Raw genomic sequence first — 22332 nt, forward strand, 5'->3', positions numbered from 1 at the left:
CATGTACAGAAAACCTGACAACAGGAGCCATTGTAGAGGCCAGTGAAAGCAATTCCTGTGCTGGAAACGGGAACGCTTGGCCAGTAGGGAAGGAAAGTAGTTTTTGCTGGTGAAGACAATGCATGAAAATATTCCTGACACATGCAAAAAGTTTCATTTCTGTTCATAGTAGATGTGAGGACTTTTATAAAAAAACAAATTAAAAGGACCTATTCAAACACAACATTGGTCTGTTTAATGCACACATTCTTTTCTACCTGTAAACAATTGTCCCTTCAGCACCATGTCCCAGTACATCTTTAGGGTTAAACGAAATCTTGCCAACAATCACTCGGTTTGCTTCTTCATCTGAACAAGAAAAGAAAAACAAGCACTGGTTTAGGATGGGGCAAGGCAGCCTCTTACAACTGCACAGACCTTGGGGCCAGTCTGTAAAAGTCTTTTAGCTCATGTTCAAATTTAACACACATATGATCAAAGGAAATGAACATGTCCATGTTGGTATTTACTCTGAGTAGGCAAAGTGTGTGGTGACCCAATGAGCCAAGATCAAGAATCAAAACACATTTACACACACCTTATGGCTCATGGCTGTGAGAAATGAGTGGTACTCAGCAGCCAAACTCTTTCTAAAAGTTGAGGTTGAATTTAGGAAATGCTGGCTGACAGTCATGGAAGTGGGTTTAGTAGCCTTTGAAAGGAAAATGAGTGCACAGGAAGACCAGGCAGGAAGGTTGTGCTGCCTAATCCCCATTTCTTGAGTCCAGTTAATCATAATACATGTTTTTATTTAAATGAGTATATCCCTGGAATGGCTGCAAGTGATAGGAACACACTGCCCTGGGCAGCACAAGCCCACAACTGGCTGTTATTGTAAAGCAACAATCCTGCTGAGTGCAGGGCCCAGCCTGAATGGTTCTTTTGATCTTGCTGAGCTATGAAGTATCATCAATAACTGTTCTACTGTACCATCACACAGACTGGGGAATAGCAACAAAATAAACCACACTGAGTCAACTTTACCTCCCTCTTCTTGCTCAGTGGAGAGGCAGCTCCCAACATCAGATGTGGAGATGTTGGAGTAGGCAGAGTGGTTTGAAGCTCGGGGGGACAGGTTTGGGGTGCTGGCAGCTGAGCTCTCCGTCCGGCCGTACGACGTGTCCAGGAAATCTGCCTCAGGTGGGAGCTCACCGGGAGCACCAAAGGGCAGCTTCTGCTGCTGCAAGAGCTGGATCTTCTCTTCCAGCTGGTGCTGCCTCTGCTGCTGCTGGTGGACACTCTGTGAGAAAGGACCTCAGTGAAGCTTTGGCACTCAGGTCACGCAAGGGGACGCTACAGCTTCTGGGGAGCCACTCCTAAAAGGTGGGAGCCAAACTCTCCTGCCCTGTCCCTGCCAACCACACAGCCTGGGGAACGTTCACTCACAATTTCTATTTCATTCTGGACTTCCATTGCCAAGATGAGAAATCACATGGCTTGGTTTAAAAAAGCTGTTTCTAGGTTGAGCAGGAGTCTTTAAACCACAGAAGGATAAAGGCTTTGATTCACAACCTGGAAAACCTGATGGTGGTTTCAGGTGAGGAAGAGAGGAGCAAAGCCAATAGTGCTGTGACCATGTCCAAAAAGAGTAATACCTACAAGAACCACAACTGGTGGATGGAAATCTGGCCAGAGAAATCCCTGTGAAGTCAAACTTGTGCCTTTGCTCCCCAGTGCACATCTGTGAAGAGGGAAATATCCCCGGAGTGTGTCACTAACTCCTGTATCATTTCTGGGCTCTACAACATTCCTGATGCCCCCAACACTCAAAAGCACAACAAGCCAGGTCAGCATTACCATTGGGTAGGTGATGATAAAAGCCACCCAGCCCACAAGCAGGAAAGTGCTGAGGATGATGGTGGCCATGTCCTTCAGCATGGAGTCCACTGGAGCCTCTGGCCGCAGGATGGGCCGAGCAGGAGCCTCCTCCATCTCCTTTGGAGCAGCTGGAGGCCCCTCTGTTGAGGAACCTTCAACAATGTCAATGACCTGAGGCAGAGAAAGCTCTGTTAGCTCAGTATCTCTGTGGGCAATGAGGCATTCCTAGCCAGCCTTTCTGCTGCATCATTTTTAGTCACTTCTAAACCTACCAAGGTCAAAGTTTGCATGTGGGGAATCAATGCAGCAGAAAGCCTTAATTCTGAAACAAGGAATGACACTTCCTCATACCAGTGATTCTATGTGCTAAGTACATGAACATCTAACACAAAAACTGTGAAGTAATTCCATGCATTTTCCTCCTGCATCCTTCCCCAACTTCCACTCCTTTATATTCTTCTCTCATGCAGTAAGAGAATTATTCTCATCACAAACCTCTTCAATAGTGGCTTTCTCAGAGTCAGCTGGAATCACATTTTCAGGCCTCTTTGGTAAGTTGCTTGGGAATTTCTCCAGGATCTTTGTGGGGGCAGACAATGGTGTTTCATGGTGCCCTTTAAATAAAACACATTTGTTGAAACAGAAAGTTGTCCTTTTTTAGGAAAGATATCCTTGATGGCAGCAATAAATAAACATTATCTTTGCTGAAGAGTGAGAACATCGCAAAACATGATGCTCGTGTATAGAGCAGGAAAGAGAAAGGAGAGGGAAAATGGAGGGCAGAGGTCACTGAGAGCTGCAGGGGAACATGAACTGCTTCAGGGAACTGCCTGACATGCAGGACAGAGGGTATTAGCAAGGAAAGGGATCATGGGAAGAGAAAGATGGCACCTTAAAAAACTGAAAGTTGCACACTGTCCCTGCCCCAGAGCTCCTGTCACATACATCACTCAATTATCACCAGTCATCACTTAAAACTGAACCTCAGACAGTTACTCATTTTTGAAGCAAAATTATAAATGCACTGAAAGGTCAATTACAAAATTCAGAGACTTGGGGCACACAGGACAGGCTGACAATAAATAAACATCTTCAGCCTCTGTGTTTTAATCCATTTACAAAATGGAGAAAACATGACTGTCTGATCCATATGATGAGAATTAAGGTAACAACATGCACAATAAAAAATCCAAATGGACCCAAATACAGTATTTACAGTAAATAATGAATTACTGTACCCCTCTCCGAGGGAGGGGGCAAATAAGCAATAAATCACTTTCCACACATGGAGCACTTCACCTCGTCACAGAATAAGGCAGGAGCCTTGGGAAAAACAGAAGGCAGGTGGATATATAACACATTATTTTATATGTAAATGAAGATAAATTAGACACTATTCCTAGAATTCAGTAATTATGGCCAGGCAGGGCCTCCCACACCTATCAGCAGCCAGTCATTCCAATAGTTGAGCTTGTGCTTTTCCTTCAGCCTGCCCGAAAACTTGACATCGGTGCTGGGCGTGATCACGCACTCGCCGTTGTCCTCAATGGTGACTCCTTCTGTCTTTGGGCCCTCCAGCAAGGGAATGGCGCTGCCACGGGGCTGCAGAGAGATCCATGTTACTGCTACTGTTACTGTGACCTTAGAATATTTAAATAGGCAACTAAATTTAAAATCTGGAGGTCAAAACGGGTGGGCAAGCAAAGATTACTGGCAGCAAAGTCACTGTGAGTAAACAAGGCCATTACGCCCTCAGCAGCTGCTGCCACAGCCTTGGACATTGGACCTTTTCAGGACATGCTGCCTGGGAGATGAGATTATTACTCTTTTTTTGTTTTCTCCTACACTTAAGCAGGATCTGTATTGCCTACCTGGCAGCCACAACGAGCAAAACAGAACTATGAAGCAGTTTCCTGTCTGTGGGGAGTTACTTTGATGAACAAACCAGCAATTTTAAGATGAACCACAAAGCACCAACAATAGCAGTAACCTCAGGTCTGCTCCTGCTGAGCCTGCCTGGCACAGTTCCTGGGGAGCTGCAGTTACTGCTTTGCAGCATTGGAAACCATCCTGGAAGTATGGTCATGTATTCTATGGTTGTTAATTGTTTCAGGAAATACTTAATTTTCTATGCATTTGTTGATAAAAATCTCCAAACCCTCAAATTGCTGTAGTTGTTCAGTCTTCAGTGTTTGATTTTCTGTTTTAATTTAATATAATTTTATGCACAATTCCATTTCAAGTTTTCTTCCCAGGCCAGGAAAGCACTCATTTCAGAAAGGCACTTTCCCACCCGGCAGCTCCCCACTCACCACGACAGTGACTCCCTCGTGCACCATGGAGGGCGACGCGTACAAACTCGTGGAGTATTTCCCCACGTACAGGGTTGGGCTGCAGAAACACAGGCACTGTTAGCAGCAGGCAAATGGATGTGTTAACATCTCAGCTAAAACCTGGGCAACACAACCCTGCAGAACCAATGCAGGAGCTTCCCAAATCAGTATTTGTATCTTGAAAAGCCTTGATCTATAAAATTATTTGAAGTAGTGCTGTACTATGAAGCTTTTTTTAATTATGAAAGCATTGTCAGTTCATTATTCACAGCACCATCACTCATTTGACATAACTCGTGTCCTATTTCTGCATTTTTCAATAAATGGCATTTGCCAAAATGCTGTGCACCATTTTTATAGTGTGAAAGGCTTCACATTAGGAAAACCAATTCTCCTCATTGTGAGAAACTATTCAACACAGAACATCTGATAAAACTTAAGAATATACACTCCTAAGTTTATAAGTTTTTGGTTTGGTCTCTGACCTTTCAGACTGAAAGATCAAATATTATATAAAAGAACACCTGGAGAACTAGAAATGCTTTCATGCATTCTTTTCCCCATGTTGCAGCTTGTAGCACAACCCTTAACTGCTGTGTTTACTGACAAAGCTGTCAAATGGGCAGTGAGAAGAGCAGAATCTCAGGCTCACGTTAGTTTGCTCTTGGTCTCTGTTTCCTTAGGGAAGGGATATTTCCACTTGGTGATGTGTCCAACCTCCCCGGACATGAAGGTCAGGTAGCGCAGGGTCTCGATGCCCACGTTGGTGTGCAGGACCTTCCTCAGCCCCTCTCGCTGCCAGATGTAGAAGGCCACCACGGGGGACGCGTAATTCTGGATCCACAGCACGTCCCCGGACTCGCTGTCCACGGTCACCACCAGCCCGTCCCCGTTGGACACAAAGTGGGACATTTCTGCAATGCACAAACGTGTGGAGCTGCCCTGGATTCTGTGGCTTTACCAATGCACAGGAACAGCTCTGGAGTGCAGTCACCACCACACCTCTCACTGCACAGCAGCTGAGCAGCAAAGCCTCGGCCAGAACTGGGCACACACAAGTCCAGCTGCCATTCAAGAGCACTGCAAGCAGGTTGTGCACCAGAGTTCAGAGTTGCTGCCTCTCCTGCCATTTCTCACTGATTTTAAGGAATCACACCTTCAAGAGCTGCACCCTGCTGAACTCAATTTACCTGAAGCTACCTAACAGGCTTTAGATATTGCAGTATGTGATGGATAAAAATGGGCAGAAGTACATGCACCACACAAAAAAAATCAGAATATTTTTGCTCATATACAAAACTCCATTGCAGCAGGGGGACAGCAATTAAATTCTTACTGTATTTTATGTCTTCATCAGGCAAAGTAGCTGCATAATCAAAGTAGGTGGCATTCCATCGCAGCTCCTTCTTTTTGGTGTCATACATTGTGATTGTGTACTCTGTTAAAAGATATACAGTCTGTGAAGCAAAAAAACCTATGAGAGAATAGAATCAATCTTTTCAAATCTGAGACACTCCTCAAACACCACACAGCACTCACTGCTGTCAGCATTTCCTTTTGTCCCAACACTATCCCATGTAAAGGGACACATTGATAGAGAGGTTAAAGAACAAGTCTGTAACATTTATTCCTGTTTCTAGTCAGCGCCTCCATGGTGTTGGTGTGACTTTACCAGGCATTTAGCACACTGCACTTGTGATGTCAGTGGATCTGCTCTATTTCCATCTTCTTTAAACAGTTTTTTAAAAGCTGTATGTTACAGAACAAACAGTTCACAGCTGGCAGTGGAATACACCATTAATTACAATACAAATGCCACCTTGTCAACAAAAAGAATAATGGACCTACTGCCAAAGTTTAAAAAACATTATCTCTCTGCTGCTAAAGTTAATAATTGTTCTGTGTACAGTCTAAAATCGTAATTCACAGAAGTTTTTCCAAGAAATGAACTTGAAAACCTGAACTGACCACAGGGTCATTTGTCATGAGCCTAAACTTTAGAAATCAGAATTTTCTTTTAAACTACAGTAAAAAAAAGCATATGACCTGTTCTCCCAAGATATAGGAGGGATGTTGATGGGCAAAGACTTTCTGCAAAAGAGGAAGTCAAGGTCTGCTGTTTCTCCCCAGTCATGAGGTCAACCACGTACCAAATATCCTGCTTTTTACCTGAAATCATAATTGAAGTCACATTACTATTCAGCTGGAAAAACTGCACTTTCATTCAGCTTTTCAGTCTTCTTTTTTCTTTAGTAGACTCATGGACTTAGCACAAATAAAGCATTTTTAATAAAACAGTTTTTCACAGTCAGGCTTAGGTTTGTAATTTAGCACTACTGGCCAATCCCAAATACTGGCCACAAACCCCAAACCCAAATACAATATTTAGAAGAGTAAGTACTATTGGCTGAATGATTTTTTGACACATAAAATCTAACAGAACTCTGAGTGCAGTGAGATCCCAGGAGCTCTCAGATGAGGTGAAAGACAGGAGGTGGAAAAAAAAAAGTGAGGGTCTACACCTTACAAATTTCTTAAGGATTGTAATCCAAACATCCCACTCAAGACTAAGTGAGCCATGGCCTTAATAATTTCTTTGAAGTTAATACATGTATGTTGTGTTTGGAAGTTCAAATAAACATTTTTCTCTCATTTTCTTTCTCCAAGACTTGAAGTGGAGAACCAGAAGGAGCATTGGCCCTTCAGGAGATTTAGAAACTATACTCACTCTGATCTTCACATATTTTACTGTTGTGATAAGTAATAACTGTCCTTTCTTCTCCTTTTCTCCTCCCAAATCCATCTGCAGTTAGAATGAGTCAGGACAGTGAGCAATTTATTATTTGTACTATAAATGAACTGACTGTATGTCAGACAATGGAGGATGTCTAACTGTGGTGCAATGGGATTGCTAATTTTATCCTAATTATCAGACAGTCAATGACATTTATAATCATAAGAAGATTTTAAGTAGAAGTCATATTTTGTTGAGAGACTGCATCTCAAGAAATAAAAAATCCCCATACAAGCATCTCACTGCTAAGAAAAGGTATTTACTCCTTCAGGAAAACCAGTTGGTTTTAATCATCACAGAGGAACTGCATTCTATATTAATCAGATTTTCTGTTATCAGAAAGATTAATGAAAAATCATAATTAATACCCAAAATTAGGCCTATTTCCTTCAGTCTGTTGGGGAGTCTCTACATTTTGTAGTTGCTGAACATGTTGCAATCTAAAAGAGATAAAATTTGAGCTCACCCATGTACAGGATCCCATCAGAACTGCGACAGGGAGATGCCTGCACCAGCTCTGGAATTGTAAATGGAAGTTTCTAGGGGAAAAACAAACAAACAAACAAACAAACAAACAAACAAACATTTTATTGGTTATTTCTATTATTATAATACCTGAGAATTCAGCCAGAGTAAATACTAAAATATTTAACAATGCCCAAGTTCCTAAGGGAAATCATAGCAGCTGAGGAAAAAATTCTCGTAGGAAGCCAAACATTTTATTTGAGTATCACCACAAAGTTTAAAAATAAAAGTCAAGCATTAAGCAGTAGCTGTGGCCTACATGGATTGGTAAGTGATTTGAAAGGTTCAGCATTTTTGTTTGCTTACTAAATCCTATAAAGATCTGCTAAAGGGGTTAGCACAGAGCATTTATTAATCTTGCTTCTGGCAGATGGTTTTAGAAATGTGTTTGGAGAGAGTGACACATCTAATTGATGTTATTTTGGATATGCCTTCCCATCAAATCACACTGAGATTATTCAGAATTTGGATAACAAACCATAAATTTTATTTGTAGTTATCATTATTTTAGTGAGTTACAGAAAATTCGTACATGGGGACAAGAAGTGGTGTTGATATTTTCAAGTAGAAATCACTTCCTGGCAATCACAAGGTGGCACATTCTGCTCTAACAAAGTAAAAGAATGTTTTCCTTCTGCAAAGCCATGAGGTTGACTGGGGTATTTATTTAGGAAAGAATTTTAAAATATACTTACAGTCAAGCCTTCACTGTTCTTGCCACCAAGTGTGTACAAACTGCCATCATTTGGGTCTGGAAGAAATGCTGGCCTAGGATTTAAACAGCAATTATAAATGATAAAAATGTACTGTGATTCTCAGAGAGCAGGAAATAAACTGTGGTCACTGCTGGCTTTACAGAGAAGTTCATCTGACATTGAATTTTTTGAAGTTTAATTTATTAACTGTGAAAATTAAAAAATATAAGGAAGTTTCAGAATTGATAAAACATAAGACCACTAATGTATTTGAATGCACAAAGATCCAAATGTGGCAGGCAATGGCTCAGGTGAAAGCTTTTAAACTTAATCTACAAGCTCTTAAAATGACACAGATTAAGAAATAGCCTAAATAAATAAAGAAAACCAGAGAGCATAAGGAAGGCAGGAAACAATGAAAGAGTTTATAAAATTAAGTAAAATTGAGATCCCTACACCCAAAGTACACAAAGACCCCCAAACAAACTCTGACCCTAATATCTATAGTTCTGTGATCAAAAAAAGAAAGGATGTCAGCACTGACTTCAGAGACAAAGTTCAAGTCCCAGATTTTCTAGCTAAATGTGAGGTTGCTGCAGGGAGCAATCTGAATTCACAGCTCGAGGATGTCATTTGCAGATTCTGGTTGTGGTGGTGGTTGTAGTTTCCTGTGTTTCACTGGGTTTAGTCTCTGTTTGAGGGGCTCAGTACAGAACCCAGAATCAGTCCTGGCTCTGTCACTCCCCACCTGCCACCCCTGGCACAGTTCACAGCTCTGATGTCCAAACCCAGCAAGGGCTCCAGAGAACAGGCTGCACACAGGATGTTTCTTCTCAGCTATTGTATGTAGCTAATTCTAACCTTTCATCTGTTCCCCATGCCACCTTAAATGGCCTTCTGCAAGGTGTGCAGCTTGTCTGGAACACAGATGGGTTTGGTTAAAATTAAACCAAATTTTAAGTTGTCAGTGAAAATTGAACAAGCTGTAAATGAGATAAAGGAAACAGACTTACTCTTCCACATGGATTGGCACCTGGAGTACAGGATCTGCATGCAGAGAAAAAGAAAAAGTCTAATTAGTAGCAATTCAATCCCTTGAAGCCACCAGATACAGGATCAAGTCAGGCCTGCAACACCTTTCTCCTTCTAGAAAGGCTGATGCACAGTTTGAAAGTAAACTCTCAGCAGCCTCCTCTTGTTCCTGGAACTTGGTTCACAAAATGGGAAACTACAAAGCACTTGGGAAAGTCTTCTGAAGTCCTTAGTTCAGTTTTACCAACACCAAATACCTCAAAATTACTGAGAGCTTACAAAATCCTGAATCACAGGATTTTCACTCCTGATGCCAGCACCACACAAGTACCCTGATTTACAAGACATGCTCTACAATTTCCAAGACAAACATGTGCTTTTTAATGGTATACTGGCAGAAAATACCTCAGAAGGCAAGAGGATGCAATCCTTTAAGTATCTCCACTTCCAGAGGGAAAATCAAACTCCACTGGAATGAGTCTGAGTAAGAGGATGACAAATGACCAAGCAAACACTGTTTTTCACCTCCTCTGTCTCCCTGCAAACATCATGATGCAACAGGAAGGAAATGAGAACAAAAACACTGATGTTTTGACAGCCTTTGGCTGGGAAACTGGCACAGGTTCTGGGCAGCCTGAGTGTACTGGGGTATCTGCAGAGCTAAGCAAGACAAGAACAGGAAATTCAGGGCTCAGTACCCAGGGCTTACAGAGTCTGTACCACTCTGCAGGGCACCACAGCAGAGCTGGGTTTGATGGCAATGGCCTGCAAGGATGACCTGGTTTTACATGGATTAAAAAATGATAACCCCCTACCCAAGCAGATCTCTGGCTGCAACACAGCTGAAAGCAGCAGCCACACAAAGAAGAACATTAATGCCAGAGACAGAAAGAAAACAGGATATGAGGGATAACAGTACAGTTACCTTTATTTCATTGATTTCTTCTTACAACAGTAAACACTCTCAGAGCAGCTTTGTTCAGTACATAACTACATGTAATTTTTTTCTCTTCAAGCCTAAAAAATGTTCCAGGACACACTCCCAAAAGTGTCAAAATAAACTCCATTTAATTCAATGAGAACCCAAACACACATCAAAGGCCATAAGAATAATTAACATTGAAACAAAGGAGCTTAGTGACTCATCTTCTGTACCTGTCTCTACAGACCAGGCTGCTTAGTCAGACCTTCTATTGCATTAACTACATCAAGCAATTCATTTCCATCCCTTGTGTGAAGAAATTGGTTTCAGGATATGTTGGGGGGGACGCCCCTCTCATTGATTATGTGTCAATTATTTCTCAGTGTTTGCTTCAAGTATTCCACAAGCTTTATAATATCTAATATAACACATGGTGATTTACATCACCAGCTCCCCATCCCTAGGGAAAAGCAAGGTAAAAGCAATTTTTGCCCATCATAGACAGTGGATTGACTTGAGCTGAGCTGCTGGGTTGAACTACTAAAGGCAAACTGAGACCAAGTTTATGGACTCAGGGTATCCCTAAATCTGGGTGAAATGACCTAAAAGAAGAGAGACATTAAAAACCAAAGGCAAGAGATTTTGTAATCACAAATGCTTCATGGGAAGGGAATGCTCAGTTTTGTGAAAGAAACAGCATCATGAATCAGAACAAGTGACACCTGGCTCAGAACAAGCAACACCTGGCTCAGTTAAGTAAGACTTAATGCAAATGCTACAAGCATTGCTAAAGGCAAAAGCCAAATAAACTTCGTAAGTCTCTTGAAGAACTGATTACACAGAGAGTGTCTCACATGGTAAGAAAAGAAACTCTCACCTGTGGTGCCAGTGCCTCATGTGAGACAGCAGCAGCTTCACCAGCAGCACTGGGGCAACTCTTTCCTATTCCTAAAAATGCCCTCAAGTGATCACTGGGAGTAACAAAGCTGCACAACTTTTTTGAAGTGACTGCATATTTATTGTTTCATTTTTAACAATGCAGATGTTCTATAAAATCACTTTCTAGTCAACCTGGGCTAAAGATAAGACTAACTAACATAAATAGTTTATTGTCAGAATAATCTTCAGAAACTTTTAATTTTAATTAGAGGACTGTTTCTTCTCTGAATTAAATGGTGGTGTGAAGCTGTTAGATGAAATTACAGTGTAAAACTACTACAATCTGAATCAATCTCCAACTTTGCTAACTGCACTGTTAGTGGCAGGACACCTCACAGACCAGCACAGACTGGGATTGCCTCAAATCTCTCAGTATTTCAGGGGCTTTTCAAACACTGCTCAGGAAAATGTGAACAATTACAGGAAATTTCAAAGGTAGATTATGTCTTCTAGCAACTGATCCTGGTTTGTCCTTGACATTTGCAGGAGAGCCTGGTTAGTAATGCTTTCCCTAGAGCTCCTTCTCTCTCCTGAAAATACACAGTGGAGAGTAATCATACAGCAAAACACTTTTGGGCTAATAGCTTGGTTTTACTTAAATAGATTGCCCAGTCTTAGAAAATTTTATCAACCAAAATAAAGCACTCCCCTCTGCTCCAGTTAAAGATCTGAGAACGCTTGCATGGTTTTATTGACCACACAGTCCCACAACAGTGAAAGGACACACACACACATATCTATGTGCAAGGATTACTTGCACTGAGCTTTTATCCCTCAGCTTGTGTTTCTGAAAGCTGTTGGGAAAATGTCACTTAAAGCAGTTTCCAATGTCATCAATAAATGTCTTCTACACTTTAATAAACAATGCCAGAAGTCTCATGAATGTCTCTATGTTTTGCAGTGTTTTTTTGAAGCACTGCTGCCTATCAGATGACATGAAGGATTCTTATGGCAAATCCCAAGCTATTCAGTGTGTACAGAAACATTGTCATGAAAATCCTTGAACTTCTCTTTAGTACTATGTCTTCAGCATCATGTTCTTCATCAGAAATGAAAAAATCCTGCTTTTACTTGATTTCTTAGTAACTGGAACTTGATTTATGAGCAAAGATAAAAAAGTGGTAGATAGAACAGATTAAGAATTTATGACAAGCAGCAAGAATTTTTTTAATACTTAGTGGCACATGAGCCAAAACACTGATTATTCTGATGGCTTCCTGCACACTGAAGTGTTGTGTGTGAATTGTTAGAAATCATTTATGGATTTCTGATTCATTTCCACACATGAGGCTCTTCACAAGGATGGAGGAGTGAGTTTTCTAAAGTGAAAGGAATGCTCCTGTCACTACTAGCACCATCCACCTGAAAAGACAGGCTGTGGAAAGCCATTTTTCTACATTTTTAGTTACTGAGGTGATGTAAATTTTCTCATTTTCTTAACACTTTCATGATCTTGAATCCAGGTTGTGGCTCTGCAGAGATCCTTTGAAGACAGACAATAAACTCTTCACATTCACTTTCATGTGGTTTGGGACCTGTTCCAACCTCTATTTCAAAGTTTGTTTTGAAATAAGAACTTGCTCTGAGATAAAAAGAGAATCTCAAGTTCAATTAATTGCTGCCAGTTCTTACAATAGTTTTCACATGCTTGAACACAGAGCAGTAAAAGAGTGAGCCCTCTTGTGACTGAAGGCACCTTTGCTGCACAAGGGGTCAAACAGAAAAAGCTCTTGCAAAAGTCAGAGCTCTGAGTCCTGCTCTCCTCTCCTCTCCTGCTGCTCCCCACTCAAGTGTTGACATGCTGGGACTGCACCACGTCACTGCTTTCAAAACTCCCTGGACTGCAGTTCCTGTAGCTGGGAAAGTCCCTCTTACAGTCCTGATCTGCTCCAAAGCAGCAACTATTCTGTACTGGAATGAAAGCTGGACAGAAAATGTGATAAAAGTGAAAAATGCATCTCCCTCTCCCTCAAGCTTCCATCCCATGTAGCAGGGAAAAGCCAAGTTCTTGCTAGGTCCTACAGAAAGCTTTTTCCACTTTCTAGACTAAGAAAACAAATGTCAAAATGACTCTGGAGCATGGTGGGGGTGAGTTAGGAAGCAGGACACCATCCTGTAAATATCTCCAGTGCTGGAGAGAAGACTGAGTTTTATGTAGATATTTCCAATGGTTTTCAAGTTTTTTTTTTCTGCAGCCTCTGCTAAAACAGATTATGTTACTGATTCCTACATTCAGCACACACAGGCTTTAGCTTCCTGAACTGGTAACACGGCCTCTACTAGCAAAAAGTTGTAAAATAACCTTGTTAAGAAAAAAAAATTAAAAGGAGATTGATCCTGCATTATAAGGATTTATTCTAGAACTCCAAGTGTTTGTTTACAAGTACAGCAGTTATTAGAAACACGTTAACATAATGTCTGCCCAGTAATTTGGTCAATTATTTGGCTCTATTCCACTGCCCCAAAAGGAACATTTTGACCTGGCAGGCAGATGTCCCAATCCAGTTTTGGTTGCATCATGGCCAGAATATATTTGTGAGTGGGCAGAAATGTGTTACACATTTCAGATGGTTCTGACCCACACTTTGCATACATATATGGAAAAAAGCCTTATGAAACTGTACCCATACACTAAATATAATGCATTTCACTTTTCTCCATATTTCACAAATAATGTAAAAAAATTTAACATAAATTTGCCCTTTGCCCAAACTCTGAGTATTTTTAACATACAAGATTAAAGATAAAGTTGCATGTTGTCATCACTGTAATGTGCCCTTAGAGCCAATGACTGGAAAGGAGAAGTGGGAGGCTGAAATGGTGACTCAGTCACTGCCCCACTGGAATGAGCTGGAAAAAACGGTTTCCTGCCCTGAGGCCCTACCACAAGGTTTGGGCTAACGGGCCAATTGAAACCCACCCTCATCTGCTGCTGCAGGGACTGCAAATGAGGCTGGAGACACAAACTGAGCTCTGGAATTTGTTGAAAACACAATTGTTCTACAACTGTTTTGTTTTGACAATCCTTATTAATATACAGCTATGCACAAAGATATTATTTCTTGTGTGGGAAAAACCAATGTTACTAAAGCAGGACCTACAGACCTCAGACTTGCCCTTTAAAATCTGTATACTGGATCCCATAAATAGAACCTTTATACCTTTGTGTTATCATAAGCATCCTCTAAAATCTATAGGTTATGAGTGAGGTGCTGGAAATCAAAACCTTTTAAACTGATTGTGGACCATCATTTTTTGACTGCTACAAAGAACTGAAGATCACAACAAACAAAATTTCTAAATGAGCATCCAAATCTGCATATATTAAATGTTCTTCTGGCAAAATACTTTGAATTAGTTCTTAAGGGAAAGCTTTTAAGGAGCTGGTGAATGAAAAAAAAGAAAAAAGGATGCCTTTGAACAATACAAGAGGACAGAGAGAGCAGAGGAACAGCCTACCCAAAAGTACAGCTTGCAGCACTGCAGCCTTAGCATCTCAAATTCAATATTGTGCTCAAAAACCAAGATCTTGAGTTAACAGAGACATACAAGGTGAGTTTTACAAAGATGTGAGGGAACAGCACAATCTTAAAATCACACTCTTAAAGCTCACACTGAAATCAGAACTGTGAAATTAAATCTGACAGGAAGGAGGAAAGCTTTCTCCGGATTCTGCCTTGCCAGCAGCTTCTCATGACCATCTCTGTCCACTTGCACATAAACACAAATCTGAAGTGCTGCACCTCTGTATCTTTCAAAGAGGTCTGCAGGAAATGACAGATGTTGTTTTATTGCCATCAGTTTTGGGAAAGAGGTTTCATCCTAAGGAACCTGAGGATGCTGACTAAGTAACTTGCTAGTGGCAAGTGCAGAAAATGTGGGGGCCTATGGGAGCCTGTCCCACTGTCACTCAGGGCTGACAGCTCCTTGTACTGATCAGGAGTGGCACCAAGAGAAATGTGAAATGTGCTGTGAAATGTGCTGTGAAATGTGAGCCACAGCCTTCAACACCAGCTCTTTGTGTGGGGTCACAGCACAAGCAAAGGTGCCTCTCAGAAATTACAGGGGAGGAGGAATATGGATTTTTCTTTGAACTTTCCAACCATTTGCCAGCTTTCCAAGGCCCAGGAAATGAGCAGCATCAGCTACCTGCTCACTGAAAAATCCTGAGAGCTGCCAGAGAACAAGACCCATTGAAGCCAACAGGAAATGAAGATTTTAAGCACCCTCAACAAGTCCACAGTCTCATCACATATAACTGCAGAGACACAGCTTATTTCTGACAGTGGAAAGCCCTATTCCTAACTGACCTAATTTTTGCCTGCTTTATGGGCTGCACAACTATTCTGACTGCCTTTCTTGCCAGCACTGCATGAAGGAAGGAAACCCAAACATGTTATTGTGGTGATAATCATTGGCTCATTTACTCCACACACCTAAGATAAGCTTCAGTGCTAAATGAAAACAAGCCACACATAGCAAGATATTCATGTTTGTTTAAGCACTGCCTGATAATGAACATGGCCTTGGTTTTTTTTTCCCTAATGAAAATAAAATGTACTTGAATTGCCCTTTGTTAAATACCTTGCTGCTCAAGTGCAGTAATAAAATGTTCCTTTCCTGGTTAGTGCCACTGCAGTGCTCCAGGTGACCTCCACACCTTCTCAAAGCACCTGAGCTACAATACATGGTTTATCTGCTGTAATCAGGGTAAAATGGCACCTGCAAGAGCCCTGCTTGCAGTGCAGGCAGCTTCCTGCCAGGCACTCTCTGCTACAGCACCATGTTGCTGACAGACAGTGCACCCAACTCCTGTGTTTATTCACTAATATTAATAATGAATTCTGCACTATTAGGTCTCTCCAGGGGTTCAGCACAGAAAGCTGAATGGGCTTTCATTTGTTTCCAACACTGTCTTGTCTGTTGGGCCTCCCACCCACAGGGTGACCACCAACAAACACAGATTTGCAAAAATAAATAAACCCCCTCCCATTACAAATTCAGTCACCAATTTCTATGTACAGGCCCTTGTTCCACATCCACTTAACTCAGTTAACTCAGGAGGCATCTTGGAACACTGATAACCTGCCACTAATTCTTCTTTCATTGATCCCTGTGTGTTGCCCTATTACACAGAAATAAAATAAGGAGCACTAAGTGCTTTGCAAAAATTGAGTGAGCACAATTTATGTACATAAGATGCAGAAGTCAGCAGCAGAGAGGAAACAAGAAGTTCCATAAAACTAGATTATCCAGTCTGGCAGTTCTACAGAACCAACAAGAGTTTTGCAACAATTCTTTTTTAAACAAGGGAAGTTCCTTGAGCAACACACTCTGGTCAAGATCATTTTTGTTACCAAAGGGTGTTCATTTCTTCTTCAAAAAACCTCTTGCCACTTACTAAGTGTGGCTGCAAAGCAATGCCAGTTGTGATACCCTTCCAGACTGGCACTAGGCAGGGTATGTTTGTGTCACTGGAATGACAAAGAGAGCAGCAAGTTTTCCTTAGCCTACAGCAGCACTAAATTGGGAAGCTGACAACCTGCTTTTAGGCAGGGCTGCTCAGGAAAAGGAGGGGTCTAAATTTAAACAGGAGATGGGAGAAGACCAAGATCCTTCAAGAAAATACTTGGCTTGGCCCCTTTTACTCTAAGAGATACAAAAACCTTCTTTCCTCATTTAAAAAGTTAACTTTTTGTCTGATAGATCTGCTTTCAAATACAAATGGCTTCACACAGAAAACAACTGGTGGGTGCTGCAGACACCAGATAGGCACAATCCATTCCCCAGCACTTCAGCTCACCTTCTAAACTGGCAGGTTTAAAAGCACAGGCCAGAATGATGCTGTCACTGACTCCTTCCACTTGACCCTCTAATTTATTTCCAGAGGTGAAGGTGCTACTATCACCACTGCCATACATAATCAGAGTCCCACTAAACAAATTTGCTAATTTTGTTTACAAATACTAATTTTTTCATCAAGACAGAACTAGCTCTGCTCAGTAATTAAAATTACAAAATCACTTCCAGTCACTGAACAATGTTAAATTCCTTTATACAAGTTCAGTTCTTTTATTTTAAAAAACTGTGTGTTCCTAAACATCTGTTATAGAAAAATCCCTGAGGTTTGCACTGCACCAGAGAATGCAGGGTATTCCAGAGACAGAATCCTGCAATCCCTCTGCCATCAGTTCCACAAGCTGACACATCTATTCTGTTCTGTGCTTGCTTATATTGCAGTCATTCCCATAAAACATGACACCTACCAATTATACCTCCACACCTTAAACATCCAGAGGAAACAAACAAGCAAACAAAACCCCCCAAAACCTAAAAAACCCCCTCACATAAACCTGGAAAATACCTACAAGTGAAATTATGAAGATGAACATGAATCTAGAAAAACTGTAGTTTAATTCTGGAACAAGAACAAAATTAAAAAAGAAAAGAAAGTATTTACCAGATTTTACAAGAGCTGGAATTGCCAATTATTTTGCCTGTTATTTCTGCAATTGAGTAGAGGCCATCAGGACACCTCCTGCTCACCTTCTTTTAAAGTCCACTTGATTGCTCCTGTCCTCTTGCTGACAGCATGCAAACTTCCATCCAGGGTTGAAACAAACAACAGTGTTTCTGGCACAGTTACTGAGCTGCTGTTCTGGAAAAGAAAAACCAATATGATGAGTATGATTATTTACTACAGAGTTTACTCATAACTGTCAGACAGTACATGGGCTAGAATATCTCTTTTTTTAAATGCACAGACTGAACAATTTTCTTGCCCCTGGAAGAAAATTCAGTGATTTTTGGTTTGGTTTGGTTAATTTGCTATTAACACTGCAGATGTCACTGTGCTAAGTTCCTTTAGAAACAGACTGGGATATGCTTTAACTCCACCTCCATTTTCAATGTGATATCAAATCTTCTTGCACTAGAGTTAGGAGAGAGCAGAGGCAGGGCTGATCTAGGGAAGGACTGACAAAGGGACCATGCAGTAAGTTGTGAAGAGTGGGGAAGTTCAGAGCAGCTCAGAGAAGCCACATGTCAATGTCAAAGGCATTCTCCTCCCTCTCCTCCCAGGCACACAGAACATCCTCTGCCAGGTTCAGTCCCCTAGAAATGAAGAGACATTGGCTGGGTGGAACCTGGATAAATACAACTGAACAATGACCAATAAAGTCTCCTGTGGCTGACAGATGGAGCTGCAAGCACTGACAGCTGCTCTGAGCAAGGGCAAAATACTCAGGAGAGATGCAGTTTAAAGGCTGGAGCAGATCCATACTGGTAAATCTCTTAATTGTGGTTTTACACCTCATGTCTCCCAATATTGTCCTTCTGCAGTACAGAGTAAAGAACACTGCTAAGGCATGTGACATAAGGATGAGCACATGCACAGTGATCTCTGAGCAAGCAGCTGGCTGCAGGGCTCAAACCTCCATTTCCCAATCCAATTCATTCTGCCCTGGGGAGCAGTTTGGTGCCACTGTCCTTCCTCCAGCCCAAGCAGGTTTTGAGCTTGGCCCTTGCAGAAAAAGGAACTTTATTAAAGGGCATCACACAAACACCAATGACTCAGAACTATGCAGTTATTGTGGGAACTAAGTCCAAGGTGTTCCATCACACAAAGCAGAACAAGCATGTTAATTTAACGCCTGCTCTTTTCTTCCTGCCTAAAGATGATCCCAGACATCCTAAGATTGACCCATTTTTGTTTTCCAGGGCTCAAGTTTTTGCTCAAGTAACTTTTCATTTGCAGGCTGTATCTGCATTGCTCATCTGTGTGACACCTGCCACGTTTCAAAGTTTCACAGTTAAATATAGTTCTTAACCTACCACACAACATGAAAATGTATTCATTTTACATAATTAATGTCTTCAATGACTTATTGTAAAAAACAATTACTGGTCATGTAAAAATTACTGCAAAGCAAAACACCTAATTGCCAAATTAAAATACAAGGAATAACTTTCTTTGAGCAGCTATACATTTTAGTGCAATCCAACTAAGGCATTATACTTTCAGGCAAAGCACAGAGCTAAAAGGATAATATAACACAGTGCTAACTAGCCAACACTCAGGTTGCACCTATAAATATTGTACATGGTTCTTTCCAGCCATAATCAGCTGGAGCACACCATTGTAAAACAGTGCAGAAAAAAATGGAAGTACAAGTCAACAGTATAGCAACCACGGATCAGAAATAATTGCTGGAGGGTCAGAAAAAATGGGAGAAGTATCTAACACATAAATATAATATTCTTTACATGACATTGTTAAATTATGCAGGCTGCACAGCCATCTGCACTTAGATAAAATATTTACATCTGGGATTAAACTCTGCAGTGTTTGTTCAAAAGGGACAGTGCATAACAGTTGCCCCATAAAAAAGCACCTCAAGATGTTACTGATCAGAACTGAACCCACAGCACCTTTCCAGCCTAACAACCTGACTGGGTGTAAGAGCAGAGGGGCTCTGTTGTAAAATTAGGAGAACTCAGTCATCTGTATTATTACTTTTGTTAAACTATTGTAGCCACTGTATCAAAGTAATTAATGAAAATTTTGTCCCCTAGATATTTTTGTACACAAAACTACACTTAGGATGGTGTAGTTGATTAACCATATTAGTCCAGTCTTCCTTAAATCTGCATTTAACAACCCAGATTCACTGATTCTGCAGTGAGGGGGGGAAGACACAGCCCACACTCCACTCTCACAACCCTTCAGGGCTGAAAACCATCTGATTGTGAGGCTCAGTTTAGTGAACACAGTGAAACTGCACCTAGAGTGAAACAGTAAACTGAGCAAGAAAATACAACTGTTAAAGACAGGAAATTAAAACTATTCGAGTTCCTTTAAATTGCAGGTGGGAATTTGACACCCAGAAGGTAATGACTAGTGTTGAAGTTTAGTTGCAACTAAAATACAACATACAGCAAATCCACAACATTGTCTGCATATACAGGGTAAGATTGTTTTTCTAGGCTACTTCTTATTCTCTGTATAAGTCTTATCTTTATCTTATCTTACAGAATCAGTATATTCTTCATAAACCATGTTGTCTTCCTGTCTTCTGATTAAGAAATAAATACATGTAACATTTTCACAAAACATTTGCCTGTAAAATACCCCCATGAGTATGGTTGGGTATCACATACCAGGAATACACAGTGTATAGAACATTATTTGTTGTAGATTGTAGATTTAACACTTTCATAATTAACATTTGAATATTTATTTATTGGGACATCAAGGATACAGAAATTAAGGAATTAAATGTGAGCTCTGAAACTCTGATCAAAACATCAGCAACCAGTATTGTCTTCCAGATTGTTGGTGTTTCAGCAGGTTCCTAGGACTTGGGACCAAACAGAAAGTGCAAACATGCAAAGGGTTCCTCGGCACACTGCACTCAGAGCAGGAAAACATTTCTGTACTTCCCTCCAGTCACAAACTGAACAACAGAGAAAGAAAACTGTAGCTGAAGAAGGACTCCTGCAAGTTTCAGTGGAAAACCAAATGAACACCTGGCTGTTGCCTAAACAGTTCCACAGTTCTCAGATATGACCAAGATCATGAAACCCCAACAGCTCTTTCTGAGCTTTTCAGTGTAGGACCCTTGGTGTGGGAGGGGAGAAGCACCAATTCCAGCTACATCCCATGGTGTCTGGTGTGGTTAACAGGGAGAGGTGAACCTTCCTGGGTGGGAAGGACCTGGGGCATGGTTAACAGGTGTCTGGTGTGGTTAACAGAGAGAGGTGAACCTTCCTGGGGTGGAAGGACTTAGGGGATGGTTAACAGGTGTCTGGCATGGTTAACAGGGAGATGTGAACCTTCCTGGGATGGAAGGACTTGTGGCATTCACAGGCACCACAGGAACAGCACCCTGGAAGAGCCATCAGGTGTCTCCAGCCAGGGAACCCACCTGCTCTGGGCCCAGTTCTGCTCCCTGGGAGAGAAACCAGCACTGCAGCTCTGGGGTTCCTGTGCCAAGGAGATGCTGCCACATTTGTGCATCATTTCCCTGTAAAATACACAGCTTTTCTGATGTTCTCCCTCAAAGCCCTTCCTTCCCCCCAGCAGCTCAGGTCTGTGTTTCAGTTTCACTTCTTCTGAAGGGCTTTCTTATATTCAGCTATCAAAGTCACATTGATGTGGTCACTGCAGCCCTGTGTGTTGGAGATAACATCTCCTTTGGGGGAAAGACTGAATATAGGGCACATTTCATTAGTTCTTCCCTTACTTCTAAATTTGTATTTGAACACAGATGAAATACATAAAATGCCATTATTAAAATCAGCCATTCACTCATAATTTTCAAAGCACATGATACCATGCAGTTGACATTACCCAGCTCAGTAGCACACTGACCCTGATGAAGCATCTGACCTAAATTTAAAACAACCCAATGACTCTGTAGATTTTGCTATGCAATATTGCTCATTTATTTTGCTCAGTATCTACAGTAATCACTTGGAGAAGGCTAGGGAGTAAGTATAATAATATGGAAACAAGGCTTTATTCTTTGAAATTTTATCAAGTGGTAGAAAATTGAACAGATTATTTAAATAATTACTTGTGTTTCATCCAGACAGAAAAATTAAAAATACTTTCTCTCGGTTTTATTAGTGACTTTTATCAGTGGCTAGAGACTGAAGTATCAAAGTTGCAAATATTGAATAGATTTGATTTTGAACACAAAGCTTTGTAATTAATTGATAAATGGATTAATTAAAGCCTGGGATAAGCATTGCAATGAAAAATAACCAAAATTATAAAAAACTGTATGTACAAGACACACTTGTTTTCATTTTTCTATGAAGTATGTAAGAGCTTTCTCCACCACAAAAAGACATCACAATCTGAGTCCTGAGACAGACTCTATGATAACTGGTAACACAGATCCTGTCCTCCCTCCCTGCAAGTGTGAGGTCCCAACTGTTGTGATGCAATGCAAATTCTTAAGAGACTTTTATTTCATATTGCAATCCTATTTCTAGGAAGATACATCAACTGACTCCAAAAAAAATATGTCAGGACATGAAGCAACTAAGCAAAAAGAACTTAATTTAGTGAACAAAGAAAATGAGACAGAAGGAAAACCTGGCTTTGTTCCTTCTTTAATTTCATCTGAAATTGCTGCATCTATTTTAACACCTACCCTCTTTGGAATTCAGTAAGAGCTTCTACTGCCCTGGCAGTCTGTACTCATAACAATCTTCCACATCAACAGC

General features: G+C 41.0%; 1 protein-coding gene across 1 annotated transcript in view; it reads right to left on the reverse strand.

Annotated features, from left to right (window-relative positions):
• ERN1 (endoplasmic reticulum to nucleus signaling 1) overlaps nucleotides 1-22332 on the reverse strand; it is a 32662-nt gene that overhangs the window by 5754 nt on the left and 4576 nt on the right. Inside the window, exons 2-14 of the mRNA XM_058817190.1 lie at nucleotides 17644-17755; nucleotides 9218-9251; nucleotides 8205-8277; nucleotides 7451-7523; nucleotides 6237-6359; nucleotides 5527-5628; nucleotides 4843-5104; nucleotides 4170-4248; nucleotides 3297-3459; nucleotides 2353-2471; nucleotides 1837-2028; nucleotides 1024-1279; nucleotides 258-348 (exon numbers count right to left, since the gene is read on the reverse strand). Coding sequence (XP_058673173.1) covers nucleotides 258-348; nucleotides 1024-1279; nucleotides 1837-2028; nucleotides 2353-2471; nucleotides 3297-3459; nucleotides 4170-4248; nucleotides 4843-5104; nucleotides 5527-5628; nucleotides 6237-6359; nucleotides 7451-7523; nucleotides 8205-8277; nucleotides 9218-9251; nucleotides 17644-17755 — 1679 coding nt within the window. The remainder of the gene's footprint in view (nucleotides 1-257; nucleotides 349-1023; nucleotides 1280-1836; nucleotides 2029-2352; nucleotides 2472-3296; nucleotides 3460-4169; nucleotides 4249-4842; nucleotides 5105-5526; nucleotides 5629-6236; nucleotides 6360-7450; nucleotides 7524-8204; nucleotides 8278-9217; nucleotides 9252-17643; nucleotides 17756-22332) is intronic.

Source organism: Ammospiza caudacuta, chromosome 19, assembly GCF_027887145.1.
Source record: "Ammospiza caudacuta isolate bAmmCau1 chromosome 19, bAmmCau1.pri, whole genome shotgun sequence".
Taxonomy (NCBI): Eukaryota; Metazoa; Chordata; class Aves; order Passeriformes; family Passerellidae; genus Ammospiza; species Ammospiza caudacuta.